The 27,348-nt window shown below is 47.7% G+C and overlaps 2 protein-coding genes and 1 non-coding gene across 6 annotated transcripts; all 3 read right to left on the bottom strand.

Annotated features, from left to right (window-relative positions):
• Positions 1–3,507: 3,507 nt before the first annotated feature.
• On the bottom strand, positions 3,508–6,245 carry LOC109026973 (large ribosomal subunit protein eL37-like). The gene is made up of 2 exons (XM_019027575.3): positions 4,046–6,245; positions 3,508–3,717 (listed from the first exon to the last, which is right to left on the bottom strand). Exons 1-2 carry the CDS (start codon positions 4,357–4,359, stop codon positions 3,516–3,518), a joined length of 516 nt encoding a protein of 171 aa, XP_018883120.2. The 5' UTR covers positions 4,360–6,245; the 3' UTR covers positions 3,508–3,515.
• Positions 6,246–7,077: 832 nt separating this feature from the next.
• Positions 7,078–10,249, bottom strand: ATP5MC1 (ATP synthase membrane subunit c locus 1). 4 transcript variants are annotated; one of them, XM_019027579.4, is made up of 5 exons: positions 10,105–10,249; positions 9,488–9,535; positions 8,496–8,573; positions 7,614–7,765; positions 7,078–7,293 (listed from the first exon to the last, which is right to left on the bottom strand). In XM_019027579.4, the coding sequence occupies exons 2-5, from the start codon at positions 9,524–9,526 to the stop codon at positions 7,179–7,181; spliced, it is 384 nt and encodes a 127-aa protein (XP_018883124.2). In that variant the 5' UTR covers positions 9,527–9,535; positions 10,105–10,249; the 3' UTR covers positions 7,078–7,178. The 4 variants fall into 4 exon arrangements, with proteins under 4 accessions (XP_018883124.2, XP_018883121.2, XP_063562355.1 ...); XM_019027576.4 differs by having other exon boundaries at positions 7,614–7,792; XM_063706285.1 differs by having other exon boundaries at positions 7,614–7,792; positions 10,035–10,159.
• An 11,685-nt stretch (positions 10,250–21,934) lies between these two features.
• LOC115934833 (small nucleolar RNA SNORA68) lies at positions 21,935–22,062 on the bottom strand. The gene has a single exon (XR_004070575.2). It is a non-coding gene; the product is annotated as a small nucleolar RNA SNORA68 (small nucleolar RNA).
• Between the last annotated feature and the right edge of the window lie 5,286 nt (positions 22,063–27,348).

The following is a 27,348-nucleotide window of genomic DNA, read 5'->3' on the forward strand; positions in this document are numbered from 1 at the left end:
TCCAGAAGCTTTTGTAAAGTGGCAAGGACTGTACAAATAATTGGCATCTCACTTTCCAGTGTACCTTCTCCCCCCTCCAAGCCTTTGCCCATTTTTTCTACTTGGAATACTCTTTTTTTTTTTTTTTTTTTTTTTGAGATGGGATGGAGTTTCACTCTTGTTGTCCAGGATGGAGTGCAATAGTGAGATCTCAGCTCACTGCAACCTCTGCCTCCCGGGTTCAAGCGATTCTCCTGCCTCAGCCTCCCAAGTAGCTGGGATTACAGGCATACACCACCACTTCCGGCTAATTTTGTATTTTCAGTAGAGACGGGGTGTCTCCATGTTGGTCAGGCTGCTCTCGAACTCCTGGCCTCAGGTGATCCGCCCGCCTCGGTCTCCCAAAGTGCTAGGATTACAGGCATGAGCTACTGCTGCCCGCTGGAATACTCTTTACCGCTACCATATCCTAGGTAGGGAAATCCTAGTTGTTTAACCTCTATGAACCTCTGCTCTTCATCAGCAAAATTGAGAAAATAATAGTAGCTACTAAGATCATCTGATAATGAATGTATACAATGCCTGGTCACTGGAAATGTTCAATAATTATTAACTCTTATTATTCTTACTCATTCTTCAAGGCTGGCTGGAATATTACTTTCTCTGCTAAACACTGACACTTCCAGGCATATTATTATTATTATTATTTTTAATTACTCCCTCCTCTGGTTCTCATGGCTGATTACTCAAACCTTTATTATAACATGCACTACTTTTTATTTTAATGGCTTTTTACTCATCCCTCTGGCCACTAGATATGACCTCCTCCTTCTGGGCAAGAAGCATGGGGGCACCTATCTTTCTATCACTTGGACCTGACATTCAGTGGGTGTTGCATAACTGGTGAGCAGAATGGAAATGAGAACACGGTAGCCAGCTGCCCTTCCCCTGGCTATAGATCTTACAGTTTTTATCTAAAAATATGTTTAGAGGCCAGGTGCGGTGGCTCACGCCTGTAATCCCAGCACTTTGGGAGGCCGAGGTGGGTGGATCACTTGAGGTCAGGAGTTTGAGATCAGCCTGGCCAACATGGTGAAACCTCATCTCTACTAAAAATACAAAAATTAGTCGGGCGCGATGGTGTGTGCCTGTAATCCCAGCTACTTGGGAGGCTGAGGCAGGAGAATAGCTTGAACCCGGGAGGCAGAGGTTGCAGCAAGCAGAGATAGTACCATTGTACTCCAGCCTGGGCGACAGAGTGAGACTCAGTCTAAAAAAAAAAAGAAAAAGAAAAAAAATATATATGTATATATATGGAGACAAGGTCTCACTTTGTTGCCATATATATGTATATATATGGAGACAAGGTCTCACTTTGTTGCCATATATATATATATGTATATATATGGAGACAAGGTCTCACTTTGTTGCCATATATATATATATGTATATATATGGAGACAAGGTCTCACTTTGTTGCCATATATATATATATATATATGGAGAGAGAGAGGGGGAGGTGGAGAGAGACAGACAGACAGACAGACAGACAGACAAGGTCTCACTTTGTTGCCCAGGCTGGTCTTGAACTCCCAGCCTCAAATGACTGTCCCGCCTCAGCCTCCCAAAGTGTTGGGATTATAGGCATGAGCCACCATGCTTGGCAGCTATATATCTTAGCATTTACTTCCTCTGCCATGCTTATTTTTTCTTCTTTTTTCCTCCAGTATCCTCATTTTAACAGTATTATACCTATTATATTTCCAAAAAGGCTGAGCCAAGCTTGCACAGAGAACCTGCAAGTCAGGGCCTGAAGGGCTGCAGGGGATGGCAGCTGCTTAAAGGACCAGTTAACTACCTCTGGGAGGCCTCTAAGCTGGGGGAGAGAGGAAGGGCCAGACAGAGGGAGCAGAACATAAGCTGGTGCTTCTTAGTTCCGTGCTCACTTTTTCAAGGCCAATACTTACTTAGCTGCTTTCCCCTGGCAGCTTGGGCAGAGGGCAAACATGTGCATCCTTGGAGCCACTTCCATACCCTCAGAGGTAATTGACACAACTGAGTGGAACTCAGGAACCTGGATCAAAGCCTCTCTCTCCTTAGCACTGACTACAGTGCATTGGGCTGTCTCTTGGTGCAACAAGGTTTGGCAGCACGTTGCTCGTGGCACCTAGGCAAGTGCCCTCCATCTGACAGGCATTACCAAGTGTCCTGGGGTTCAGGTCTCTGCTGTGCCTCAATCCTCTGAGAAGATACACCATGAAGATCCTTCTCCTTCCCTTCCCTAAAATCCTGGGTCCCATGGCCCTCTGGGGTAGACCTCCAGGGCCCAGCCTTTTGTCTTGGTTAAATGCCAGGGATAAATGAAAAAGAATTCCCACCAGGTCATAAACCTTACACTAAAGAGAATAATCAGAACTTGGACTAGATGTTTTGAAGCTTCTGATTGTAACATCTTTTTTTTGAGATGGTGTCTCGTATTGTCACCTGGGCTGGAGTGCAGTGGCGCGATCTTGGCCCACTGCAACCACCACCTCCTGGGTTCAAGCGATTCTCCTGCCTCAGCCTCCCGAGTAGTTGGGATTACAGGTGGCTGCCACCACGCCCAGCTAATTTTTTGTATTTGTAGTAGAGACGCGGTTTCACCATGTTGGCCAGGCTGGTCTCGAACTCCTGACCTCGTGATTCACCTACCTTGGCCTCCCAAAGTGCTGGGATTACAGATGTGAGCTACTGCGCCAGCCATGAGATCTGTTTTTAATAATTTAATATCTGTTATGTGTTATCCCGTTAATTCCCTCTCTTTGCCACCATTGCTGAACTCTTAAGGTGATGGTTGCTAATTGTTTTCTGCTCACTATTCCTCTGAGAATATAATGAATACAATGGGCCCTCTCCCAAGAACAATGCATTGCTGTATCCACTAAAAATATTTTACACTAAACAAAATGGTCTCATCTATGGACCAGTCCATGGACCCTAGATAAAGAACCTTAATGATAAAGTTCTGGGACTAACTAGCTTGGTAGGGGGTAAGGAAGCATTCTCCCCTGACTCTCCTGGACTCCGTGGGCCCACCCACCACATTCCCAATTCTGCTGACTTGAGTTTATAAATGCAGCCATTCCAAGGCTGTTTGGAGCCCTTCATGAAGGGAAATTCTTTTTAAATTTTATTATTATTTTAAAAAACCAGAATATTTATTGCATGACTAATGGTTGAAAGTTTTTTTTTTTTTTTTGAGATGGAGTGTCGCTCTGTTGCCCAGGCTGGAGTGCAGTGGCACGATCTTGGCTCACTGCAACCTCTGCCTCCCAGGTTCAAGCAATTCTCCTGCCTCAGCCTCCCGAGTAGCTGGGACTACAAGCATGTGCCACCATGCCCAGCTAATTTTTTTTTGCATTTTTAGTAGAGACGCGGTTTTACCGTGTCAGCCAGCATGGTCTCGATCTCTTGACTTTGTGATCCAGCTGCCTTGGCTCCCAAAGTGCTGGGATTACAGGGGTGAGCCACCGCACCCGGCCTATTGGTTGAAATTGTTAAGATGACTCGGATGCTGCAACAGCTGCCCTTTTGTGTTTAGGTGTTGTTTCTTCACGAAATCCATGCCTGAATCTGTGGTATACAGCTTTTAGGTGTCTCATTCGACCAGTCCCAGTGGCATTGCATCTTTGAGCCTCGGCACTCCAGTTATACTTCCTCTTGTGCTTGGCAGGGTAGCCACATTTGCCACAGGTCGACCTTTTTTTTTTTTTTTGGAGATGGAGTCTCACTCTGTTGTCCAGGCTGGAGTGCAGTGGTGTGATCTTGGCTCACTGCAACCTCCACCTCCCAGGTTCAAGAAATTTTCTGCCTCAGCCTCCTGAGTAGCTGGGATTACAGGCGTCTGCCACTGTGCTCGGTTAATTTGTTTGTATTTTTAGTAGAGACGGGATTTCACCATGTTGGCCAGGCTGGTCTTGAACTCCTGACCTCATGATCCAATTCCCCCCCCCTCCCCGCCCCTCAGCCTCCCAAAGTGCTGGGATTACAGGCGTAAGCCACCGTGCCTGGCCCGCCACAGGTCAACTTCTGAAGGTGGTAGGCCTTAGAGCCATATTGGTGGCACAACTTGTGTGTCTTATTGCAACGCTTGCCAAACGTTGACGTTCCCTTCATCTTGCTTCTGCAGCTGAGACCAAAGAGCAGGAAATTCTTACCAGCCTCTTGGCAAAAACTGGATTCCTGGAATTTCACAGGAAAGATAGAGCAACCACCTTCCCTGGGGGCTGCTTCTTGATTGCCACTGGAGGTGGTAGGAAGTGACCTGGTAGGAAGCCAGCTGTGCCATTCTGTTTGTGTAACAGCATTACCAGTTAATCCATTGCTCTCTTGGTGAAACATCAGTCACCAGTTTAACCTCAGTTCCATTTCCTATTCAGCCGTGAGATTCCTGGGCTTTGCTTCTGGTTGTCACTGGCTTGTTGTGGGCAAACTTGAGGGAGTTTCTTAAGGTGAAAAGGCTGAGGAGATGCAGCAGATTGTGGTAGACCAGTAGCTCTCAAATGGGCATGATTTTGCCCCCCAGCCAGGGGGCATTTGTCAACATTCTGACATTTGGCAATTTGTCGTCACAACTTGGGTGGGGATGTCACTTGCTACTGACATTGAATGGGTAGAGGTTAGGGATGCTGCTAAACATACACTACACGAGGGAGTCCCCTCCACAACAATGAATTATCTGGCCCCAAATATGCCAAGGTCAAGAAATCCTGGGGTAGAAAGGCCATGATTGTATAAATGTCAGACTGGGATTCGAATCATTGGCATGCTCTATGACCTTGGGCAAGTCACCACACTTGTGCAAACCTCAGATGAGTCAGCACAAAGCTAAGAACACAGGTTCTGGAGTTTGAATCCCAGCTTTACTAACCAGCTGTGGTTTAGTAGAATTTAGGCAGAATGCCTCACCTCTCTGAGCCTCTTCATTTGCTTACTTACCTGTAAACTGACTTATTCTATAGGGATGTTAGAAGATAATCGTGGAAAGTGCTTAGCATTGTGCATGACACACAGCTGCTCAAATGTTAGCCCACATTATTATAACTCACACCAGCCTCCTTTTTCCTCTGGGAACTTCTATAGCACATAGCTCATGTACCCACATATACAATGATGTAGGGCATGGTGTACTTATTTCTACTCTGTTGGTGCCCCAAACTCCTTGAGGGCAAGGACATTAGAATTAGATTTCTTTGCTTCCCCTAAGGTCCCTAGGAAGATGCTTAAATACCTACATGACTGTCTTTAAATTGCACGTAAATGGAATCCAAATTTTCTGTATGTTTTAACCCTCTTTGCTAGTTGCCTTTCAGTTAGAAGGTGTTCTTAACACCAATTAGATATTTTCTTGGTTTCACTATTTCACATTTTGCAGTTGAGGTATAAAGTTTTCACAGAATGGATCCCACTTTACGTTACTACTCCTTTTGAAGCCATCCAATTTGAGACAGACCACGTTCCCAGCATCTTTGCATGAGTTCTCTGTCCATGGCTTGCTCCTGCAAGGACTTAGAGAAGCAGCAACTGTTGATGTCAACTTAGCTAATTTTACATGGGTTATCAGTCCCACTTTAGCCAAGAGGGGCAAGACTGGTGGGCATAGACTTTGAGAACCCAAGGAAGATGCTGGACGAAGCTCTTTATGGAATTCATTATTTGGCACACACCCCCAAATCATCTTTTTTTTTTTTTTTTTTGAGACGGAGTTTTGCTCTTGTTGCCCAGGCTGGAGTGCAATGGCATGATCTCGGCTCACCACAACCTCCGCCTCCTGGGTTCAAGTGATTCTCCTGCCTCACCCTCCCGAGTAGCTGGGATTACAGGCATGCGCCACCACGCCTGGCTAACTTTGTATTTTTAGTAGAGACTGGGTTTCTCCATGTTGTTCAGGCTGGTCTCGAACTCCTGACCTCAGGTGATCTGCCTGCCTCGGCCTCCCAAAGTCCTGGGATTACAGGCGTGAGCCACCATGCCTGGCTCCAGATAGTCTTTTATCCCTAGCAAAACTAAGGTGATAAATTCTCCAAGAACCAGGATTGTGTACTTTATCTGCTTTAAGAACATTTAGATACTCTGAGAAAGGCTAATTGATAGTGAAAATGAAACCTACAAATGGGGCTAAACACAGGCAGATAGAAGCCTACCTCTACCTTTCACCTGCTATACAACTTCTTTGGGACTAAGTTTCCCTTTCTGTGCCACATTAATTGTTGTGTGACCAGAATGAAAATAGATGGGACAAAAAAAAAAAAAAAAAAAAAGAAAATAGATAGGACAATAGTGCAGTTAAGGTTTAAGCTGGCCTGGGGGAGAAATCCCCAATCTGCCACTTACTAGCTCTGTGATACTGGATAAGTTATTTTGCTTCCCCAAACCCTGGGTCTGTCATTTGCAAAACAGTTTTAAAGTTGTGCTTATAACTCTTAGGGTTGTTGAGATAACGAATGTAAAATGCTTGGTGTAAATTAAGCCCTTCAAAAATGTAACCTATTAATATGCAGTTTTTACAGTTATCCTTTGGTATCTGTGGGAGATTGGCTCCAGGACCCCAGTGGATACCGCAGATGCTCAAGTCCCTTATATAAAATGGTGTAGTATTTGCATATAACCTATGCACATCCTCCCATATACTTTAAATCATCTCTAGATTACTTACAATACCTAAATACTAGGTAAATGCTATATAAATAATGGCTATACTGTATTTTTTAGGGAATAATGACAAGAAAAAAAAAGCCTGTACTTGTGCAGTACAGACACAACCATTCACTTTTTTTCCTGAATATTTTCTGTCTACTGTTAGTTGAATCCACAAATATGGAACCTACGGATACAGACAGCCAACTGTAATAAATTTGAAGGGAAAAGGCAAAAATCTCATTACTCAGACAAACCCATATTCCTCCTGGGAGAACATGAGAACCCTCTGTTCTTACAGTCATGGCAGTGCTCCTTCTCAGCCCTGAGGAGTTCCCATCACCCATGGCTGAGCAAATTCCCTCTCCTCACCCTTCTACCAAGGCCCTCCTGAAGGTCAAAGGACAGAGGCACAGACAGGGGTTTAGAGAAACGTTGTGTTTAATGGTAAAGCTTAGCACACCCCAGCACCAAGAATGGTGTAGAGTTGCAGCAGCAACAGGCAGGTGACCCCCCATGGAGCCTCACATGGCGAAGAGGATGAGGAAGGCAACCATCAAACAGAAGAGCCCCATGGCCTCAGACAGGGCAAAGCCGAGAATGGCATAGGAGAAGAGCTGCTGCTTGAGAGACGGGTTCCTGGGAGGGACAGAGATCATTGCCAGTTGAGGGAGAGGAAGGGGTGAGGGGAGGGGAGGACACAAGAGGGTGAGGTGAATGGGGAGTGTTACTCCTGGGAGAGGGCCTAGCCTGCACAGATCCTGGGGATTTGGATGGACAAGCAGAGTGGACCAACCTGGTAAGTTTAAGTGAGCCAGGCTGGATGCATGTTTTCTCTGGAGAAACTATGATGTAGATGAAATCAACCTGAAGGCTCCTGAAGGGAGCTCCTCCAGCTGAGGCTTCCCCAAACAGGGTGGAATTTACAGTGGGAGATGCTGTAGACTACCCAAACTTACCTGGCATAGCCAATGATCAAGCTGCCAAACACGGTTCCAATGCCAGCCCCTGAACCAGCCACACCAACTGTGGCTGCCCCAGCACCAATAAACTTGGCTGCTGTGTCAATGTCCCGGGAGACAACACTGGTCTGGAACTCCCGTCTGGCCACCTGGAGTGGGAAGTTGCTGTATGAAGGCTAGAAAGAGAAGCAAGGCAGGCGAGATAGCAGAGAGATAGTATGGCCTAAGGACAGGTGGCTGACTCTACCTCCTTCACCCCACCCACCTGAGCTCTGAAACTGTTGGCAAACTGCCTGGTAAATGCAGAATACTCTGATTGCAGAGTATGCTGGGAATTAGTCTTAGAGTCTGTTGTCAGACAGGACTAGAGAAATTTCATGGGTTAGGCACACCTCACTTTTATAAGTTTCTTACCTACAAGGCTTACCTTGGGGGACTTAGAACTATTAAAGCATACAGATTCTCCAACTCTCCTCCCACTTTGGTCTAAAGGCAACTTAAGCTGAAGGACCCCTGTCTGGGAACATTCCTTGATTTAAAAAAAATTAATTAATGAATGGGTTTTTATGAGTCAGGGTCTTGCTCTGTCACCCAGTCTGGAGTGCAGTGGCATAGTCACAGCAGTCTCGACCTCTGGGATTAAGCAATCCTCTCATCTCAGCCCTGGAGTAGCTGGGACTACAGCCACATGCCACCACACATGGCTAATTTTTTTATTTTTTTTGTAGAGATGGGGTCTCACTGTGTTGCCCAGGCTGGTCTTGAACAACTGGGCTCAAGTGATCCTCTCGCCTCAGCCTCTCAAAGAGCTGGGATTACAGGTGAGAGCCACCACCCTGGGCCTTGGGAACATTCCTAAGAGAGCTATTCCTCCCTTACCTGTTTAGATGAATTCACTGGGCTATTCAAGAAGGAGGCAGACGCAGGCCTGATTAGACCCCTGGTACAACAGCGGATCTGTAAAATCAGAAAGCCACATCCTACCAAATCAGTCAAGGAAAAAAAATCCTAATTGCTGAGCTGTCAAAAATGACTACAGGTTTCATAAACAGAATAAGTTCAATGTATTTCAAGGTCAATTTATTCCTGTTCCTATCAGATAGGCCTGCCCCAGAGACAGCTGTCTCAATAGCTTGATATAGTCAGCAGTGGCAACCTTCACCATTCAAAACCAAACCAAAGTTCACTTCTTTGGGCACAGCCTTAATCAGCTTCCCAGAATGGAACAAGAACCCACACTAATACCAAAGCAGGTACAGGAAAGGTTTATACCCAGATCACCAAGTAATCAGACGGGGGAAATTTTATTCTGCTAAAATACACTCACAGCTACACACCCTAAATGGAGTGGGCCAGTCAGCCCCGGAAACCGACTGGAATAGCCATCCAAAGAGAGCCATCTGTAACATGGCTTTTTTGAAATAATTTTTAGTGCAGTGGTTCTCAAACTTGGCTGCACAGTGGAATCATCTGGAGAAGTCTAAAAGATACAGATGCCTGGGTTCCACCCCCATTCCCAAAGTCTGATGCAAATGGTCTAAGGTGCAGCCTAGGCATCAGGATTTTTAAAAGTTCCCTGGATGATTCTAACGTGCAGCCACTGTTGAAAACCACTGTTTTAGTGGGCTGTCTCTATGGCCAGGCCAGACTGGGGATAAAAATCAAATCCAGACTCTCTGACCACATTCCAAAGCCAAGATAGCTTGGTTCACAGGCCCAGATAAACAGGGGTTACTTTCATCACATCCTACAGCCACCTCAAAGAGCCTACATCATCAGGACGCCAAGCTCCCCTGGGTTCATTCATTAAACACTGATGGCGTCCACACCATACACCTGGTACTACAGAGCACCGCGCCGCGGCACCTTACCAGAGCTGGAGAAATGAATAATGCCCCGGCGGTCTGCATTTTTTCAGTCTGCAGAGGGGGAAAAAAATAGTAATAATAATCCCACTGAGACCCTGGTTGTTTGCTTATAATGACGACCTTTGGTCGTCCCCTTCACCCCCGCCCGTCCTCCCTAGACCACGCTCTTCCTTGCACCGTGCCCCAGCTGAGGAGGGCATTAGAGGTCAGAGGGACAGAGCAGCGGGTCTTCAAAGCAAAGTCATGGAGATCGGAAGTCAAGGAAAGGTGCCCAAGCCCCAGGAAGGAAATGTTGCGAAAGGGAATGGTCTCTCGGGAAGACTGGAGGCGGATACTGGGCAGGTGTCGCGCAGGATCCTGCCCATCTTACACAGCAGTCCCCGACCCGCCCCAGCCGAGGCAGTCAATCGTTCATTACCGTTGGTAATTAACATTCATTGATAAGGCCATATCTAGATTGCCATCGCCTTTCCCAGCACTGGGGGGAAATACCCCTCCACACTGCCCAGCCCACAACCCTGCCTATTGCTGGCTCCTGGCCCCAAGTCACCTGCACTCCTACTGCCCTGCAACCCCTGCTTGGCCCACAGCGCTCGCCCGGCTCAAGGTGACAGACTCACCTCCCAGCTTTAGCCCTTGGTCTCAGCGCTCAGCTTCCCCCACCCACGTGTCCTGGACCTTCTCCATTCTCATTGGCCGTAATATCCCCGCGTCCCCATTGGTTAACGTCATCGATTCCTCCACTCTTATTGGCTTTACGCAGCTGCTTCCTCTCCCTCCACAGGAGCTTCGTGGCAATTCCCGCCTCCATGCTGATAGAGGCGGGGCTTTCCTACGAGATCTGGATTACGATTGGCCGATCCCTGAAACGCTCGACCATAGAGTTGGCGGGACTCAGAGGTTCCATAACCTCGCGCGCAAGATGGCGACCAAGGTGGACGCTGAAGAAAAAGGCGGGGGGAGATGACGGGACGTGTGACGCAGTCAGACACATGACTTTGGCCTGGAGCCTTCATTTGGGCGCTTGGGCCACGGGGCGCGTTGCATGTTGGGATTGGTAGTTGTGCTGAGGGGGGGGGGCCCCCAAGGACAGCTGAGATCCCGCGAGATATTCGAGGCCGGGAGAGCCGATGCCGTTGCAGTAATTCCCACCGTGGAGGTTTGTGGAAAGACCGCTTTCCATGGAGAGTAAAGGCCGGCTGGAAAGTCCCCAAGCGGTGAGCGCAGTTTTGTGGACCTCAGCAGGTGTTCAGCAGTCATGGACTAGCATCCAGATGGCTTTCTAAAACATTTGCTGGGCCGGGTGCAGTGGCTCACGCCTGTAATCCCAGCACTTTGGGAGGCCGAGGCAGGCGGATAACCTGAGGTCAAGAGTTCGAGACCAGCCTGACCAGCATGGTGAAACCCTGTCTCTACTAAGAATACAAAAATTAGCCGGGCATGGTGGCGCGTGCCTGCAATCCCAGCTACTTGGGAGGCTGAGGCAGGAGAATCGCTCGAACCCGGGAGGCCGAGGTTGCAGTGAGCCGAGATCGCGCCACTGCACTCCAGCCTGGGCAACTGAGCAGGATTCCGTCTCGGGGGAAAAAACAAACAAAAAAATTGTTTATTTTGTAAAAACAACACTGAAAGAATGAAATAATATCCCTATAGAAAAACGAGCAAAGGATAGGAACAGGCAATTCACTAAGGAAGAAATATGAATTGCAGGAACTAATGTCAGCCTTCCTAATCAAAGAAATGTAAGTTTAAACGCACCGCTTAGTACTGCTCAAAACAGCAGAGTTCTTTTTATTAATGTGAGCCACACGCTCTCCTATATTGCTGGTGAGAGGATGAATTAGAAAACCTTCCTTGAAAGCAGTTTGGCAATATTTATTTTTATTCAAAGGCTGTGAATGGGCCATCCTCTTTGACCCAGTAATTCTTGAGTAACTAAGAGCCTTTAAGCTGTCCATCCACTTTTCATCCAGTAATATCACTTCTAGGAATTTATTTTGAAGAATCAGAAATGCAGATTCTTTTAAAAAGATGTGCATTTGCAGTTTGTCGAAATTGGAAACAAGTAAATGTTCCACTGACAGTAAAAGGTGAAATAAGTTATGATATTTTCACTTGATGAAATAAGCAGAAATAAAACAGGAAATAAAATCATGGTTTTTTATTTGAGACGGAGTCTCGCTCTGTTGCCAGGATGGAGTGCAGCGGCGCTATCTCGGCTCACTGCAAGCTCCGCCTCCCGGGTTCACGCCATTCTCCTGCCTCAGCCTCCCGTGTACTGGGACTACAGGCGCCCGCCACCACGCCCGGCTAATTTTTTGTATTTTTAGTAGAGAGGGGGTTTCACCGTGTTAACCAGGATGGTCTCGATCTCCTGACCTCGTGATCCGCCCGCCTCAGCCTCCCAAAGTGTTGGGATTACAGGCGTGAGCCAGCGCGCCTGGCCATGTTTTTGAAGAATATTTTATTTTTTTATTATTATTTTTTGAGACGGAGTCTCACTCTGTTTCACAGACTGTAGTGCAGTGGTGCGATCTCTGCTCACTGCAACCTTTGCCTGCCCAGTTCAAGCAATTCTCCTGCCTCAGCCTCCCAAGTAGCTGGGATTACAGGCGCGCACCACCATGTCCAGCTAATTTTTGTATTTTTAGTAGAGAAGGGGTTTCACCATGTTGGTCAGGCTGGTCTTGAATTCCTGACCGCAAGTGATCTGCTCGCCTTGGCCTCCTAAAGTGCTGGGATTACAGGCATGAGCCACCACGCCTGGCCTTGAAGAAGATTTTATATTGAGAAATATTTTATAATGCAAAACTATGCATAGAATTGTGAAAAAATACACATGGAAAAAGAATAAAAAATATTAAAAATTAATAGTTAATTCTAGAGGGTGTAATAAATTGATTTATATTTTTATGAGTATGGGTACTTTATAATAGAAACGTATTTTAAAAATTACACTAATCTGGCAACTCACAAGTCTGGACTCATAAGAAAACTTTTTTTTTTTTAATAATTTTTTTTTTTTTTTAGAGACAGGGTCTCACTCTGTTGCCCAGGCTGGAGTGCAGTGGTGCAGTCATCCCTCACTATTATAGCCTTAATCTCCTGGGCTCAAGTAACCCTCCCTCCTCACTCTCCCAAGTATGTAGGACTACAGGTGGGATCTTGCTATGTTGTCCAGGCTGGTCTCAAACTCCTGGCCTCAAGGATCCTCCCACTTCAGCCTCTGGAAGTGTTGGGATTACAGATGTGAGCTACCTGCACCTGGCCAGAAAAACATTTTCTTTTCTTTTTGAGATAGAGTCTTGCTCTGTCACCCAGGCTGGAGTGCAATGACGTGATTTCGGCTTACTGCAACCTCTGCCTCCCGGGTTCAAGCAATTCTCCGCCTCAGCCTCCTGAGTAGCTGGGATTACAGGTGCGCGCCACTATGCCTGGCTAATTTTTTTGTATCTTTAGTAGAGATGGGGTTTCACCATGTTGGCCAGGCTGGTCTTGAACTCCTGACCTCATGATCTGCCCGCCTTGGCCTCCCAAAGTGCTGGGATTACAGGCATGAACCACCGTGCCCAGCACATTTTCTTTTTTCTTTTTTTGTGAGACTGAGTGTCACTCTTTCGCCCAGACTGGAGTGCAGTGGCGAGATCTCGGCTCACTGCAACCTCCGCCTCCTGGGTTCAAGCCATTCTCCTGCCTCAGCTTCCCGAGTAGCTGAGACTGCAGCACGCGGGCCACCACGCCCAGCTAATTTTTAAATTTTTTTTTTAGTAGAGACAAGGATTCACCATGTTGGCCAGGCTGGTCTCGAACTCCTGACCTCAGGTGATCCACCTGCCTCGGCCTCCCAAAGTGCTGGGATTACAGGCGTGAGCCACTGTGCCGGGCCAGTACATTTTCATATCATGTGGAGATTTAAAATATCCTGCTAGCATGGTATAATTGAAAGTGTGTGGGAGGCCAAGGTGGGCAGATCATTTGAGCCCAGGAATTGGAGACCAGCCTGGGCAACATAGCGAAACCTCATCTCTACAAAAAAAAAAAAAAAAAAAATTAGCTGGGTGTGATGGCAGGTACCTGTAGTCCCAGCTACTCAGGGGGCTGAAGTGGGAGGATCACTTGAGCTCAGGAGGTCAAGGCTTCAGTGAACTCTGATTGCACCACTGCACTGGCCTGGGCAACAAAGCGAGACCGTATCTCAAAAACAACAACGACAACAACAAAAAGGAGAGTGGAGTTTTGAGCTCACTACCATGGCTACAACACATAACTGGTATCTTCTGAGCAGATTATCCAGTCTTTCTTTGTGTTAGTGTTATAAGCTATCATTTATTTATACCTCATTATATGACAAATACTGTGCTAGGTGCTTTGAACCCAGGTCTGTCTGGGTCCAAAGCACAAGTTCTTTTTTTTTCTTTTTTTTTTTTTTTTTGAGACGGAGTCTCGCTCTGTCGCCCAGGCTGGAGTGCAGTGGCGCGATCTCGGCTCACCGCAAGCTCCGCCTCCCGGGTTCACGCCATTCTCCTGCCTCAGCCTCCCGAGTAGCTGGGACTACAGGCGCCCGCCACCACGCCCGGCTAATTTTTTTTGTATTTTTAGTAGAGATGGGGTTTCACCGTGTTAGCCAGGATGGTCTTGATCTCCTGACCTCGTGATCCGCCTGCCTCGGCCTCCCAAAGTGCTGGTATTACAGGCTTGAGCCACTGCACCCGGCCTCTCTTTTTTGTTTGAGATGGAGTTTTGCTCTTGTTGCCAGGCTGGAGTGCAATGGCGCAATCTCGGCTCACTGCAACCTCCGCCTCCCGGGTTCAAGCAGTTCGCCTACCTCAGCCTCCCAAGTAGCTAGTATTACAGGCGCCTGCCACCACGCCTGCCTAATTTTTTTTTTTTTTTTTTTTTTTTTTTGAGACAGAGTCTTGCTCTGTCACTAGGCTGGAGTGCAGTGGCGCAGTCTCAGCTCCCTGCAACCTCCACCTCCTGGGTTCAAGCGATTCTCCTGCCTCAGCTTCCCCAGTAGCTGGGATTACAGGCACCCACGACCACACCCAGCTAATTTATAGATAGATAGATAGATAGATAGATAATTTTTTTTTGAGACGGAGTCTTGCTCTGTTGCCCAGGCTAGAGTGCAGTGGCGCGATCTCGGCTCACTGCAAGCTCCACCTCCTGGGTTCACGCCATTCTCCTGCCTCAGCCTCCCGAGTAGCTGGGACTACAGGCGCCTGCCACCATGTCCGGCTTTTTTTTTTTTTTTTTTTTGTATTTTTAGTAGAGACGGGGTTTCACCGTGTTGGCCAGGATGGTCTTGATCTCCTGACCTCGTGATCCACACGCCTCGGCCTCCCAAAGTGCTGGGATTACAGGCGTGAGCCACCGTGCCCAGCCTGCATTCCATTTTTTCAACAACTTAGACCTTCAGTCTATGGTTCTCAGTCATTATCTTTGCACTAACTTCCAAGTTCGTTCTCCCTCTCTTCTGATTTAAAAAATTAAAAAATGTGAGGCCAGCACAATGGCTCACACCTGTAATCCCAGTACTTTGGGAGGCCTAGGTGGGAGGATTGCTTGAGGTTAGGAGTTTGAGACCAGCCTGGGTAACATAGTGAGACCCCATCTCTACAAAAAATTAGTGGGGCGTGGTGGTACAGGCCTGCAGTCCCAGCTATTTGGTAGGCTGAGGTGGGTGGATTGCTTGAGCCCAGGAGTTTGAGGGTGCAGTGAACTATGATTTTGCCATTGCACTGAAGCCTGGACAACATAGTGAGACCTTGTCTTTAAAAAAAAGTCAAATGGGCTGGGCGTGGTGGCTCACGCCTGTAATCCCAGCACTTTGGGAGGCCAAGGTGGGTGGATCATGAGGTCAGGAGTTTGAGACCAACCTTGCCAACATAGTGAAACTTCGTCTCTACTAAAAATATTTAAAAATTAGCCGGGTGTGGTGGCAGGCACCTGTAATCCTAGCTACCCGGGAGACGGAGGCAGGAGAATCGCTTGAACCCGGGAGGCAGAGGTTGCAGTGAGCCGAGATTGTGCCACTGCACACCAGCCCTAGTGACAGTGCAAAACTCCGTCTCAAAAAAAAAAAAAAAGAGTCAAATGGTACAGCCCTTTTTTTTTTTTTTTTTTTTTTGAGACAGGATCTTGCTCCTTCAACCAGGTAGGAGTGCAGTGGCACAATCATGGGTCACTGCAGCCTTGACCTTCCAGGCTCAGGCATTCCTCCCACCTCAGCCTCCTGAGTAACTGGGACCACAGGCACACACCATCACACCCAGTTTGTTAATTTTTTGGTAGAGACTGAGTCTCACTATCTTGCCCAGGCTGGTCTCACTACTCCTAGGATCAAGCAGTTCTCCTGCCTTGGCCTCCCAAAGTGCTGAAATTATAGGTGTGAGCTACTGCACCCAGCCCAATCTATTTCTTTTCTTTTCTTCCTTTCTTTTTCTTTTTTCTTTTCTTTTCTTTCTTTTTTTTTTTTTGAGATGGAGTCTCACTCTGTCGCCAGGCTAGTGTGCAAGGGTGCGATCTCTGCTCACTGCAACCTCTGCCTCCTGGGTTCAAGCGATTCTCCTGCCTCAGCCTCCCGAGTAGCTGGAACTACAGGCATGCGCCACCATGCACAGCTAATTTTTGTATTTTTAGTAGAGACGGGGTTTCACCATGTTGGCCAGTATGGTCTTGATCTCTTGACCTCGTGAGCTGCCTGCCTCAGCCTCCCAAAGTGCTGGGATTACAGGCATGAGCCACCGCTCCCGGCCAGCCCAATCTATTTCTTTTCTTTCTTTCTTTCTTTCTTTTTTTTGAGATGGAGTCTTGCTCTGTCGCCCAGGCTGAAGTGCAATGGTGCAACCTCGGCTCACTGCAACCTCCACCTCCCAGGTTCAAGCAATTCCAGTTCTGCTGCTTCAGCCTCCCGAGTAGCTGGGATTACAGGTGTCCGCCACCATGCCTGGCTAATTTTTGTATTTTTAGTAGAGATGGGGTTTCACCATCTTGGCCAGGCTGATCTTGAACTCCTGACCTCGTGATCCACCTGCCTCGGCCTCCCAAAGTGCTGGGGTTACAGGCGTGAGCCACCGCGCCTGGCCTCCCAATTTATTTCTATAATCAGTTTTGCACCTGCCAGCATTTTAGTGACCAAGACATGTTAATCTACTTTTATTGGTTCATTGAATTTTTCGAACACAAAATATTCCTAAATATACACACATATGTAGTATCAATTTTAAGGTATATTTCCTTATATATTACTGACCATTACAATTTCCCAATTTTAATTGATTGTCAATACCTACTATTAATCACTACTCACATGCAATAGTGGGAGGAAAAAAAAAGGGACATTCACAATAGCTACCATTAAGAAAAGGGACACCTCCAGGGAAGCACCATACTTAGCCATTGGTCCAGGAGCTGTGTTGTGTCTTGCTGGACAAGGCTGTACAGGTAAATGATAGAAGCAGCCAATGACAGAACCAACAAAGTTCACAAGCCTCGTTTTTATGTAACTCACTTCCTGGACAGTGAGTTCTTTGGTCCCTATGGTCTACCTGTTTGGAAGACTTCCCTTGTATAACAAGCATCCTTCAGGAATGCTCCAAAGAGAAGCAATGAGTAGGGTTTCCTGTTGGGAACTGTGCAGTTTGAGCCATCCACTTCCTACGATTGCGGGAATCTTTTGTATGTCTGTCTGGGGTTGTCTTCCTGCAATATTGGCTTTAAAAAAATCTCAGGCCTCGGTTGGCCAGCACTATGTATTGTTTTTTCCTGGTGCTACAATTCCTAAAACACCTGATGGCTTGAGCATTTCATTTAGGGGGAGTCACTGCTAAAAAACTCAAACCAGGAAGCTTGTCTTCTTTAAGAATTTCCAGGCCTAGTAAGGATTCAGAGCAAGGCTTGCTTAGGGGGTGTTCTTTTCTTTCTTTCTTTTTCTTTCTTTCTTTTTCTTTTTAGAGACGGGGTTTTGCCATGTTGGTCTCGAACTAACTCCTGGCCTCAAGAGATCCATGGGCCTCGGCCTCCCAAGGTGCCAGGATTACAGGCCACTGCACCTGGCCCAGGGGGGTGCTTTCATCCATCCCAGTTCCTCTCCAGTTACGGGCCTTAGCCCCAGGGTATGGATGGTGAATAATGGGGGTGGAGGTGTCTCATGGGAGCCTTTCTCCCCTAATCCGCTTTTTTGTTTATTTGTTTTGAGATGGGAGTGTCTCACTCTGTCACCCAGGCTGGAGTGCAGTGACTGGATCTTGGCCCACTGCAACCTCCGCCTCCTGGGTTCAAGTGATTCTCCTGCCTCAGCCTCCCGAGTAGCTGAGATTACAGGCGTGCACCACAACGCCTGGCTGATTTTTATATTTTTAGTAGAGACGGGGTTTCACCATGTTGGTTAGGCTCGTCTCGAACTCCTGACCTCAAGTGATCCGCCCGCCTCGGTTTCCCAAAGTACCGCACCGGGCCTCTAATCCATTTTGGAAGGTTAGTCTTACATGGTTGTTGCATTCCACAACTATCGGTAGATTATCTTTAAAAGGGGAAGCAATTTCACATTTGTCCAGTAGAGGGAGCTCAGTGGGAGATACTTTGGAGAGACCCGAGGTTTGGGTTTTTCTTTTCTTTTTCTTTTTTCTTTTTTTTTTGAGATGGAGTTTCGCTCTGGTTTCCCAGGCTGGAATGCAGTGGCGCAATCTCAGCTCACCGCAACCTCTGCCTCCCGGGTTCAAGCGATTCTCCTGCCTCAGCCTCCCCAGGAGCTGGGATTACAGGCGCCGCCACGCCCAGCTAATTTTGTATTTTTAGTAGAGACGGGGTTTCTCCATGTTGGTCAGGCTGGTCTCGAGCTCCCAACCTCAGGTGATCCTCCCGCCTCAGCCTGCCGAAGTGCCGGGATTACAGGCGTGAGCCACCGCCCCCAGCACCTAGTTTCTTTCATGTCTTGCTCAAATCTTGCCTTTTCGGTGAGACCTGCCTGACCTCCCTATTTAAGATTGCAATTGTCTCTTCCCTAGTCTCTATGAACTTCTTACCCATATCATTATTTGTTATGTTTACTATTATATTTTTCATCTTTATTCTTTCTATAATTTAAGCTCTTTGAGGGCAGGGATCTTTGCCTGTTTTGTTCACTGTGCTTAGGATAGTACCTGGCATGGAGTAGGTGCTCGATTAGTAAATTATTGAATTAATGAATGAATACCCTTATTCCAACAGCTAAGATCTGGCCAGATGCGGTAGTTCACGCCTTTAATCCTACCACTTCGGGAGGCCAAAGCATGAGGATCACTTGATCTCAGGATTTTGAGACCATATTGGGCGACATAGCAAGACCTCATCTCTACTTAAGAAAAAAAAAAAAAAAGCCGGGCCTCAGTAGGCTGAGGTGGGAGGATCGCTTGAGCCCAGGAGATCAAGGCTGCAGTGAGCTATTATCGTGCCACTGCACTCCAGCCTGAGCAGCTGAGTGGGACCCTGTCTGAAAACAAAAACAAAGAAAATATCTTGCAGTTTTCTTTCTCTTTTTTTTGAGATGGAGTCTCACTCTGTCACCCAGGCTGGAGTGCAGTGGCACGATCTCAGCTCACTGCAACCTCCGCCTCCCTGGTTCAAGCGATTCTTCTGTCTCTGCCTCGAGTAGCTGGGATTACAGGCACCCACCACCACGCCCAGCTAATTTTTGTACTTTTAGTAGAGACAGGGTTTCACCATGTTGGCCAGGCTGGTCTTGAACTTCTGACCTCAGGTGATCCGCCTGCCTCAGCCTCCCAAAGTGCTGGGATTACAGGGGTGAGCCCATGTGCCTGGTCAAGGGTTCTTTTCTTCCCCCAAGAGTGTGACTTCCCAGAGCACCTCTGTTAGTTTGATTGCCTTACCAAGAACCATGTTTTCTTCTTAATTCTTAGTCACTCACCGGTTTGGGCCCGGTGTTCCTCCTCTGCGATGTTCTGTGTGTCAGCAACTCACACAGAGGCAGAGCCTGAAGCGAGTGCTGGCCATTCCATTTCCTTGCTATTGACTGGTTAGTAAGCGTCATGTATCTTAGGCTGGGTTCACTAGAGCACAGCCTGAAACCGGGATGCTTGTGCAAGTGATTGTTGGACAGACTGTTCTCCGGAGCAGGACATAAGGGAAGCGGGGGAAGCGGGGAAAGGGGAAGCAAGGATCTGATCTCATTTGGAGATCAGATGCAGCCTGAGCCCATGGGGAGCTCCAGAGCATGAAATACTCCCCTCATGGAGCAAGGGGACAAGCTTTTGCCCTCTTGGAGGAAGATAGTGCCAATTCTGATATGTTTATTTTCTTCTGTTTTTTTTTTTTGTTTTGTTTTTTTAGGGTTGGGGTCTTTATTGCCCAGGCTAGAGTGCAGTGGTGCAATCATAGCTCACTGCAGCCTGGAACTCCTGGCCTCAAGCGATCCTCCCACTTTGGCCTCTCAAAGTGTTGGGACTACAGGCGTAAGCCACTGCGCCTGGTCTATTTTGCACTCCCACCAGCCAACTATGAGAATACCTATTTCCCACACAGCCTTGCCACAGAGTGTATGGTTGAGCCTTTGAATTTCTGCCAATGTGATTAATGTAAAATAGTCTCATAGTGTGGTTTTAACTTGCGTTTCTCTTCTAAGTGAAGTTCAGCATATTTTCACATATGTAAAGGCCATTTGTAGCCCTTTTTTGTGTGAGTGAACCATCACCTAATGCCTTTTGCCCACTTTTCTAACAGGAAAGGATTATTTTTAAAAAACATGCTGCATTAATTAAAGGTACGTGGTAATCTGCTATAACAAAGAGGCACCAGAATCCAGAGGCTTAGGTAAGATAGATCCGAAAGAAGATCATTTATTTTTCATGTAGCAGTAAGAGGTGAGCAGCTCGGGGTTTTCAGAGTGACTCTGCCATCCTCAACATGTGGCTTCCATCTCTGTGGCTAAGGTGGCTACGCCAGGTGTTACCACTTCTCAATCAGCAGGAAGGAGAAAAATGAAGAGCAAGCAACTTTCTTCCTTCTAAGCATGGGATCTAGAAGTTGCACAACTCCCTACTGCTCACCTCCCATTGGCCAGAACTTAGTTTCATGGCCACAACTAGCTGCAAGGAGGGCTATTAAATCCAGTCTTTGGCTGGGCCACCATGTATCCTACAAAAGCTTAACGATGGGCTTTCCATTACTCTTTTTTTTTTTTTTTTTGAGATGGAGTCTCACTCTCTGTCACCCAGGCTGTAGTGCAATGGCGCGATCTCTGGTCACTGCAACCTCTGCCTCCCGGGTTCAAGCGATTATCCTGCCTCAGCCTCCTGAGTAGCTGGGATTACAGGCATGTGCCACCACACCCAGCTAATTTTTGTATTTTTAGTAGAGATGGGGTTTCACCATGTTGGCCAGGCTGGTCTCGAACTCCTGACCTCAGGTGATCTGCCTGCCTCGGCCTCCCAAAGAGCTTGGATTACAGGCATGAGCCACTGTACCCAGCCTTTTTTTTTTTTTTTTTTTTTTTAAGACAGGGTCTCTCTCTGTTGTTGCCCAGGCTGGAGTGTAATGGCATAATCATAGTTTACTGCAGCCTCAAAGTCCTGGGCTCAAGTGGTCCTCCTGCCTTGGCCTCCCAAAGTGCTGGGATTACAGGCGTGAGTCACCTCACCCAGCCAGTGCATCATTAAGTGACTTTCTCAAGGTCTCGCAGCCAGTTGATGGTGAAGACAGGATTCCTGTCCAGGAAGGAAACTCTAGTGAAGCAGGAATTGTTAGGGAGATAGGAGAGCCACAGGTGTTCTGGAAGCTCTCCTGGCTCCTCTTAGCATGCTCTGCTCCCTTGTCTCACCCGTACTCCCACCTGAAAGTTCCCCACCCACCCTGGCCTCATCATCTCAGCACTAATGTCTTCAGCTGAGACCACCTGAGAGGCAGGTACTGTGTCTCAGTGTCTGAGATCCTGGTCCTGGATATGCCTGATTCTCCCTCCACGGAGAATCTCTGAATGGCTGGGTCAGGCCTCCCTCTTGTTTGGCACAGAGTTCTGGTCAGAGCATCACGTCCCGTTTTGTTTGGTTTGGTGTTCTTGAGGAGTTTATTTGGTCACACCCAGGGTGAGAGGGCCCTTCACCTGTAAGATGTCGGGCCTCTTGGTGGTGACACGTGGCTTGTTGCTGGCCACAGAGGACCCAGTGAGGCAGCAGGAACTCAACCTTGGAGTCATGGAGCTGTGTGACTGCTGGCCAGTTGCACTTGCTGGCTGCAGTCTCCTCCACCTTCATGATCTGGATGAAGTGGGCCCAGGTGCGGTGCTGGGTGCCCGCATCTCGGTCTGCAGAAAACGGGAGAGGGCAGGGTGACTGCAATCACTGGGATCTGGGCATTTGACAAACCTCACATCAAGTATCTGGCACATTCTGTCAGACACAGCAATTGCTTGGGAGCTCCCACTTGGGATTAACTGGGGGACTGGGTGACCATGAGTGGTGTAGAACCTCCAAAGTCACTTTGAGGGGCACAACCACAGCCCCTCAAAGGCAACAAGATCTTCCTGTTTGTTCCTCTTTTTAAACCACTGTTGCAAGAAAAAGAGTCTTAAGTTTAAGTGCGACATGTCCTACTTTTGTTTTGTTTTTTGTTTTATATATTTTATTTTTTGCTTTTTAGTTTTTATTTTTTGAGACGGAGTCTCACTCTGTCGCCCAGGCTGGAGTGCAATAGCATGTGATCTCGGCTCACTGCAACCTTCGCCTCCCAGGTTCAAGCTATTCTCCTGCCTCAGCATCCTGAGGCTGGATCCTCCAGTAGCTGGAGGATCCAGTAGCTGGATGGAAATACCATCCAGTAGCTGGTATTTCAGGTGCCCATCAGCACACCCGGCTATTTTGTTTTTTTTTTTATTTTTTTTTTGAGACGGAGTCTTGCTCTGTGGCCCAGGCTAGAGTGCAGTGGCGCAATTTCGGCTCACTGCAAGCTCTGCCTCCCGGGTTCACACCATTCTCCTGCCTCAGCCTCCTCAGTAGCTGGGATTACAGGCACTCGCCACCACACCTGGCTAATTTTTTTGTATTTTTTAGTAGAGACGGGGTTTCATTGTGTTAGCCAGGATGGTCTCGATCTCCTGACCTCGTGATCCACCCGCCTCGGCCTCCCAAAGTGCTGGGATTACAGGCGTGAGCCACCGCGCCTGGCCTATTTTTTGTATTTTTATTAGAGATGGGGTTTTGTCACGTTGGCCAGGCTGGTATCAAACTCCTGACCTCAGGTGATCTGCCCGCCTCACCCTCCCCAAGTGCTGGCATAAGCCACCGCACCTGGCTTTGTTTTATTTTTGAGATGGGGTCTCTCTCTCTCTCTCACCCAGGCTGGAGTGCAGTGGTGCGATCATGGCTCACTGCAGCCTTCACGTCCTGGGTTCAAGTGGTCTTCACACCTCAGCCTCTCAAGTAGCTGGGACTACAGGCTCATGGCAACCATGACCTGCTAATGTTTGTTTTTTTTTTGTAAAGATGCAGTCTCGCTATGTTGCCCAGGCTGGTCTTGAACTCCTGGCTTCAAGTGATCCTCCTGCCTTGGCCTCCCAAAGTGCTGGGATTACAGGCAGGAACCACTGGGCATGGCCTGTTTTCTGTTTTTTTTTAAGAGACAGGGTCTCACTATGTTGCCCAGGTTGGAGTGCAATGGCTATTCACAGGTGTGATCATAGCTCACTGCAGCCTCAAACTCCTGAGCTCAAGCAGTCCTTCCATCTCAGCCTCCCGAGTAGCTGGGACTACAGGTGAGCACCACCACACCTGGCTCACTTCCTGTTTTTTGAGTGGGAGTTTCACTATCTGGCCCCACTTGCCTCTAGCTGGGTCTTGACTGTTCAGTACTATGCATGCTCCAGCTTTGCCGCACCTCTCGCTGGCCCTCAACAAGCCTGCATTTCTACACTGCCATTCCTTCTGCCCCGAATGCCTTTCCTCCCCAGCACTACATGGCAAACTCCTACACATCCTTCAAGACCCATCTTGAATGCCACCTTCCCTGTGATGACTTCCCCTATTGCCCCAGACTTATTTCCTTGCCTTTAGTGCTCCCATAGAACTTGGTGCACATCTACTCCGGTAGTCATTGCACAGAACAGTAATCATTTGTTTATGTGTTTGCAGTCACTGCTACAACATGGTGACCTCCTGGAGAACAGGGACGTGTGGTGTTTCTCTTTGTATTTGTCTTTTGTTCCCAGAACAGGTAAGTACACGGTGCCGGGTATAGGTAGGTACTCGCTCAATAAATGTGAATGAGTGAACGAGTGGCGGGGTTGATCTTATCCTGAAAGAGGGAGCTCCCCACCTGCACTTTCCTGGAGCAATCTCTAGAGGGCAGTCTCACACCATGCTTGTCTTCTCTAGCCTCTGCCCAAGTTGCTTTTTTTCTACCATAGACGGCTCAGATAGATATGGGTGGGTGGATAGATGGATGGAAGGATGGACAGATGGACGAATGAATGAACGGAGGGATGGATGGGTGGATGAATAGATAGATAGGGTGGGCATGGTTCACATGGGCTCTGGAGTTGACAAGCTCTGGGACCAGGGAATCTAACCAAGTCAGCCTAGGCACTGGAGGGACTGCTGGCCCATCCCTTAGACACAATGACTTAGGAGCTAGGGTTTATTATTGAAACCTGGAAAAAAGTTATTGTTTTCAAAATAAAAAAGACAGTTGCAAAATGACATTGGATAAATATTGAAATAAATGGCTACAAAACGAAATCTCAACCAATTGCAACTCAACTCAGTTTGTATATATAGTTTATGTATAAACCACATTTCAGGTGGGGCATGGTGGCTCACGCCTGTAATCCCAGCACTTTGGGAGGCTGAGGCGAGCGGATCACCAGAGGTCAGGAGTTTGAGACCAGACTGACCAACATGGGGAAACCCCATCTCTAATAAAAATACAAAAATTAGCCAGGCGTGGTGGCACTCCAGCCTGGGCGACAAGAGCGAAACTCCATCTCAAAAAGAAAAAAAAATTCTGTGGGATGTGAGTGCATTTTAATATTTTTGACATGATGTGGGCACTCCTTAAAGTGTCAAGGGCCCTTGACTTCTTGGAAAGGCCCTGCAAGGAGCAAGCAGAATGGAACCCAATACTCTCCACCAGAGGGCTCAGGACTCTGTTCATTATAAGTCCCAGCGTTGAGTCTCAGGCTGCAGGTCCAGTCCCTCTTCCTGCTGAGGGCTCTGGAGCCAAGCTCGTGAAGATAACATTCAGTAACACAGGCTGCCCTCAACCACAGTCTTTCCTAATCTCAAGGTAAGATGGGAGAGGGGTGGTGGCATTTCGTTCACTTAAGCTCCTACATGGGGGAGATACTGAATAGGAAGAGGCTGTCTCCTGGTACTGCTGGCTCGGGGGTGGAATGGACAGGAGACAAGAACAGAACCAAGTGTCGTGTACGCATGCCTGTAGTCCTGGCTACTCAGGAGGCTGAGGTGGGAGGATCACTTAAGCCTGGGAGATTGAGGCTGCAGTGAGCCGAGATTGCACCACTGTACTCCAGCCTAGGTGACAGAATAAGACCCTGTCTCCAGAAAAAAAAAAGTCAAGATTCAAGGGCATCTGATGTCAAACCTAGTGCTCTTAATCACTACATCATAATCATACCCTCTTTCAGAGTGACCTGCCCAATTTCACAAAGCTGTTAATCAGGTGGCAGGGAAGAACACGTATTGAGTGCTTACAATCAGCATGTGTCAGGCGCTGCTCTAAATGCTCTACCCATTTTAACTCATCTAGCTGTAGCAGAGACTGTAATTGTCAATGCCATTTTACAAATGGGGAAACCAAAGCCAAGAGCGGTTGAGTGACTTGTCTAAAGTTGCCACCAGACAGTCTAGTTCCAGAGTCTGGGCTCTTCACCATGATGACCTGCTAGCCTGTCTACTTTATGGAGGGACAAGGTTTGGGGTTGTCAAAACTCGGGGTCAAAAATGACAGGACAAATGGAATAGAGGATGGGCAGGAGGGATGCAGGGGTGTGTGAGGTATGTGAAAGAGGTGAAACATGAAGGAGAACCCAACCACAGATGTTCACAGATGTTCTCTGCTGTTTCCTCAGTAGGAACTCAATGCTGAGTTCCTATCGAAACTACTGACAGCATATCTCCCCAAATATCATTTCCTTAAAAGGCATTTTGTCAGTGTCCTTTTGTTCTTTTTTTAAGAAATGGCGTCTCACTTTGTTGCCCAGGCTGGAGTGCAGTGGTGTGATCTTGGCTCACTGCAACCTCAGCCTCCTAGGTTCAAGCAATTCTCCTGTCTCAGCTTCCTGAGTAGCTGAGATTACAAGCACTTGCCACCACACCCCTCGAATTATTGTATTTTCAATAGAGCTGGGGTTTCACCATGTTGGCCAGGCTGGCCTCGAACTCCTGACCTCAAGTGATCTGCCCGCCTTGGCCTCCCAAAGTGCTGGGATTACAGGCCATGCTCACCTGTCAAAGTGTCTTACTTAGCAAATACAGCTGCTTTGCAAACAGGGGTTCCTTTTTCCCTTGTGACTAGGGCCACTGTTCTGCCAGAATGGCTATCTAGTCCTCCAGATAGGGTTAGGAGCCACTTTGTTGAGAAGGATATGAGCAAGATGGCTGTGCAGGGGGAATGACTGGTGTGGACTTCATCAGAGATTGAATTAAGTGATGGAAAGGGAACGTTCCATGGCTCTCGTCCCTAATAGAAATCTATTCAGGGTCTTTGGCATCAGCACTAGGTTTCCTGACTCAAAGAGAAGTCATAAGGACAGGTTTACAGAGGTAGAATGATCCCATTTGGAGAAAGGAGAACTGGAAAGAGACACAGAGCATCTGTAATTAAGTGCAAGAGCTCTGAAGTTGGACTGCCTGAATTAAAATCCCAACTCTGTAGGCAGGGCATGGTGGCTCACACCTGTAATCCCAGCACTTTGGGAGGCTGAGGCTGGCAGATTGCTTGAGCCCAGGAGTTTGAGACCAGCCTGGGCAACATGGTGAAACCCCGTCTCTACAAAAAATACAAAAATTCTGGCGGGGCACGGTGGCTCACGTCTGTAATCCCAGCATTTTGGGAGGCCGAGGTGGGTGAGACCAGCCTGGCCAACAAGGTGAAACCCTGACTCTGTCTCAAAAAAAAACAACAACCAAAAAACACAAAAATTCACTGGCCATGGTGGTGCACACCTATAGTCTCAGCCACTCAGGAGGCTGAGGTGGGAAGATTGCTTTAGCCCAGAAAGTAGAGGCTGCAGTGAGCTGAGATCATGCCACTGCACTCCAGCCTGGGCAACAAAGCAGGACTCCGTCTCAAAAAAAAAAAAATCCCAACCCTGTATGACCATGCGTGATTTACTCAGCGTCTCTCCGTGACCCATCTGTGAAGTGGGTTTATTCATAACTTTGTTAATTATCACATATTAACGATTAATGTTTTGTTGTGGGGGTTAAAATAATCAAATATGAAGTGCTTAACACAGTGCTTACCATATAACCACTCAATGCCTACTTTTTTTTTTTTTTGAGACGGAGTCTGGCTCTGTCGCCCAGGCTGGAGTGCAGTGGCGCAGTCTCGGCTTACTGCAAGCTCCGCCTCCCGAGTTCACGCCATTCTCCTGCCTCAGCCTCCCGAGTAGCTGGAATTACAGGTGCGCGCCACCACACCCGGCTAATTTTGTATTTTTAGTAGAGATGGGGTTTCACCAGGTTGGCCAGACTGGTCTCGAATTCTGACCACAGGTGATCCACCCATCTCGGCCTCCCAAAGTGCTGGGATTACAGGGATGAGCCACCGCGCCCGGCCCAATACCTACTATTTTATCCAAATTAAAAGGAGATGTTACACTTAAAATTTTGTTAAGAAGCTAGATCTCGCCT

The sequence above is a fragment of the Gorilla gorilla genome, chromosome 4, assembly GCF_029281585.2.
Source record: "Gorilla gorilla gorilla isolate KB3781 chromosome 4, NHGRI_mGorGor1-v2.1_pri, whole genome shotgun sequence".
Lineage (NCBI taxonomy): Eukaryota > Metazoa > Chordata > Mammalia > Primates > Hominidae > Gorilla > Gorilla gorilla.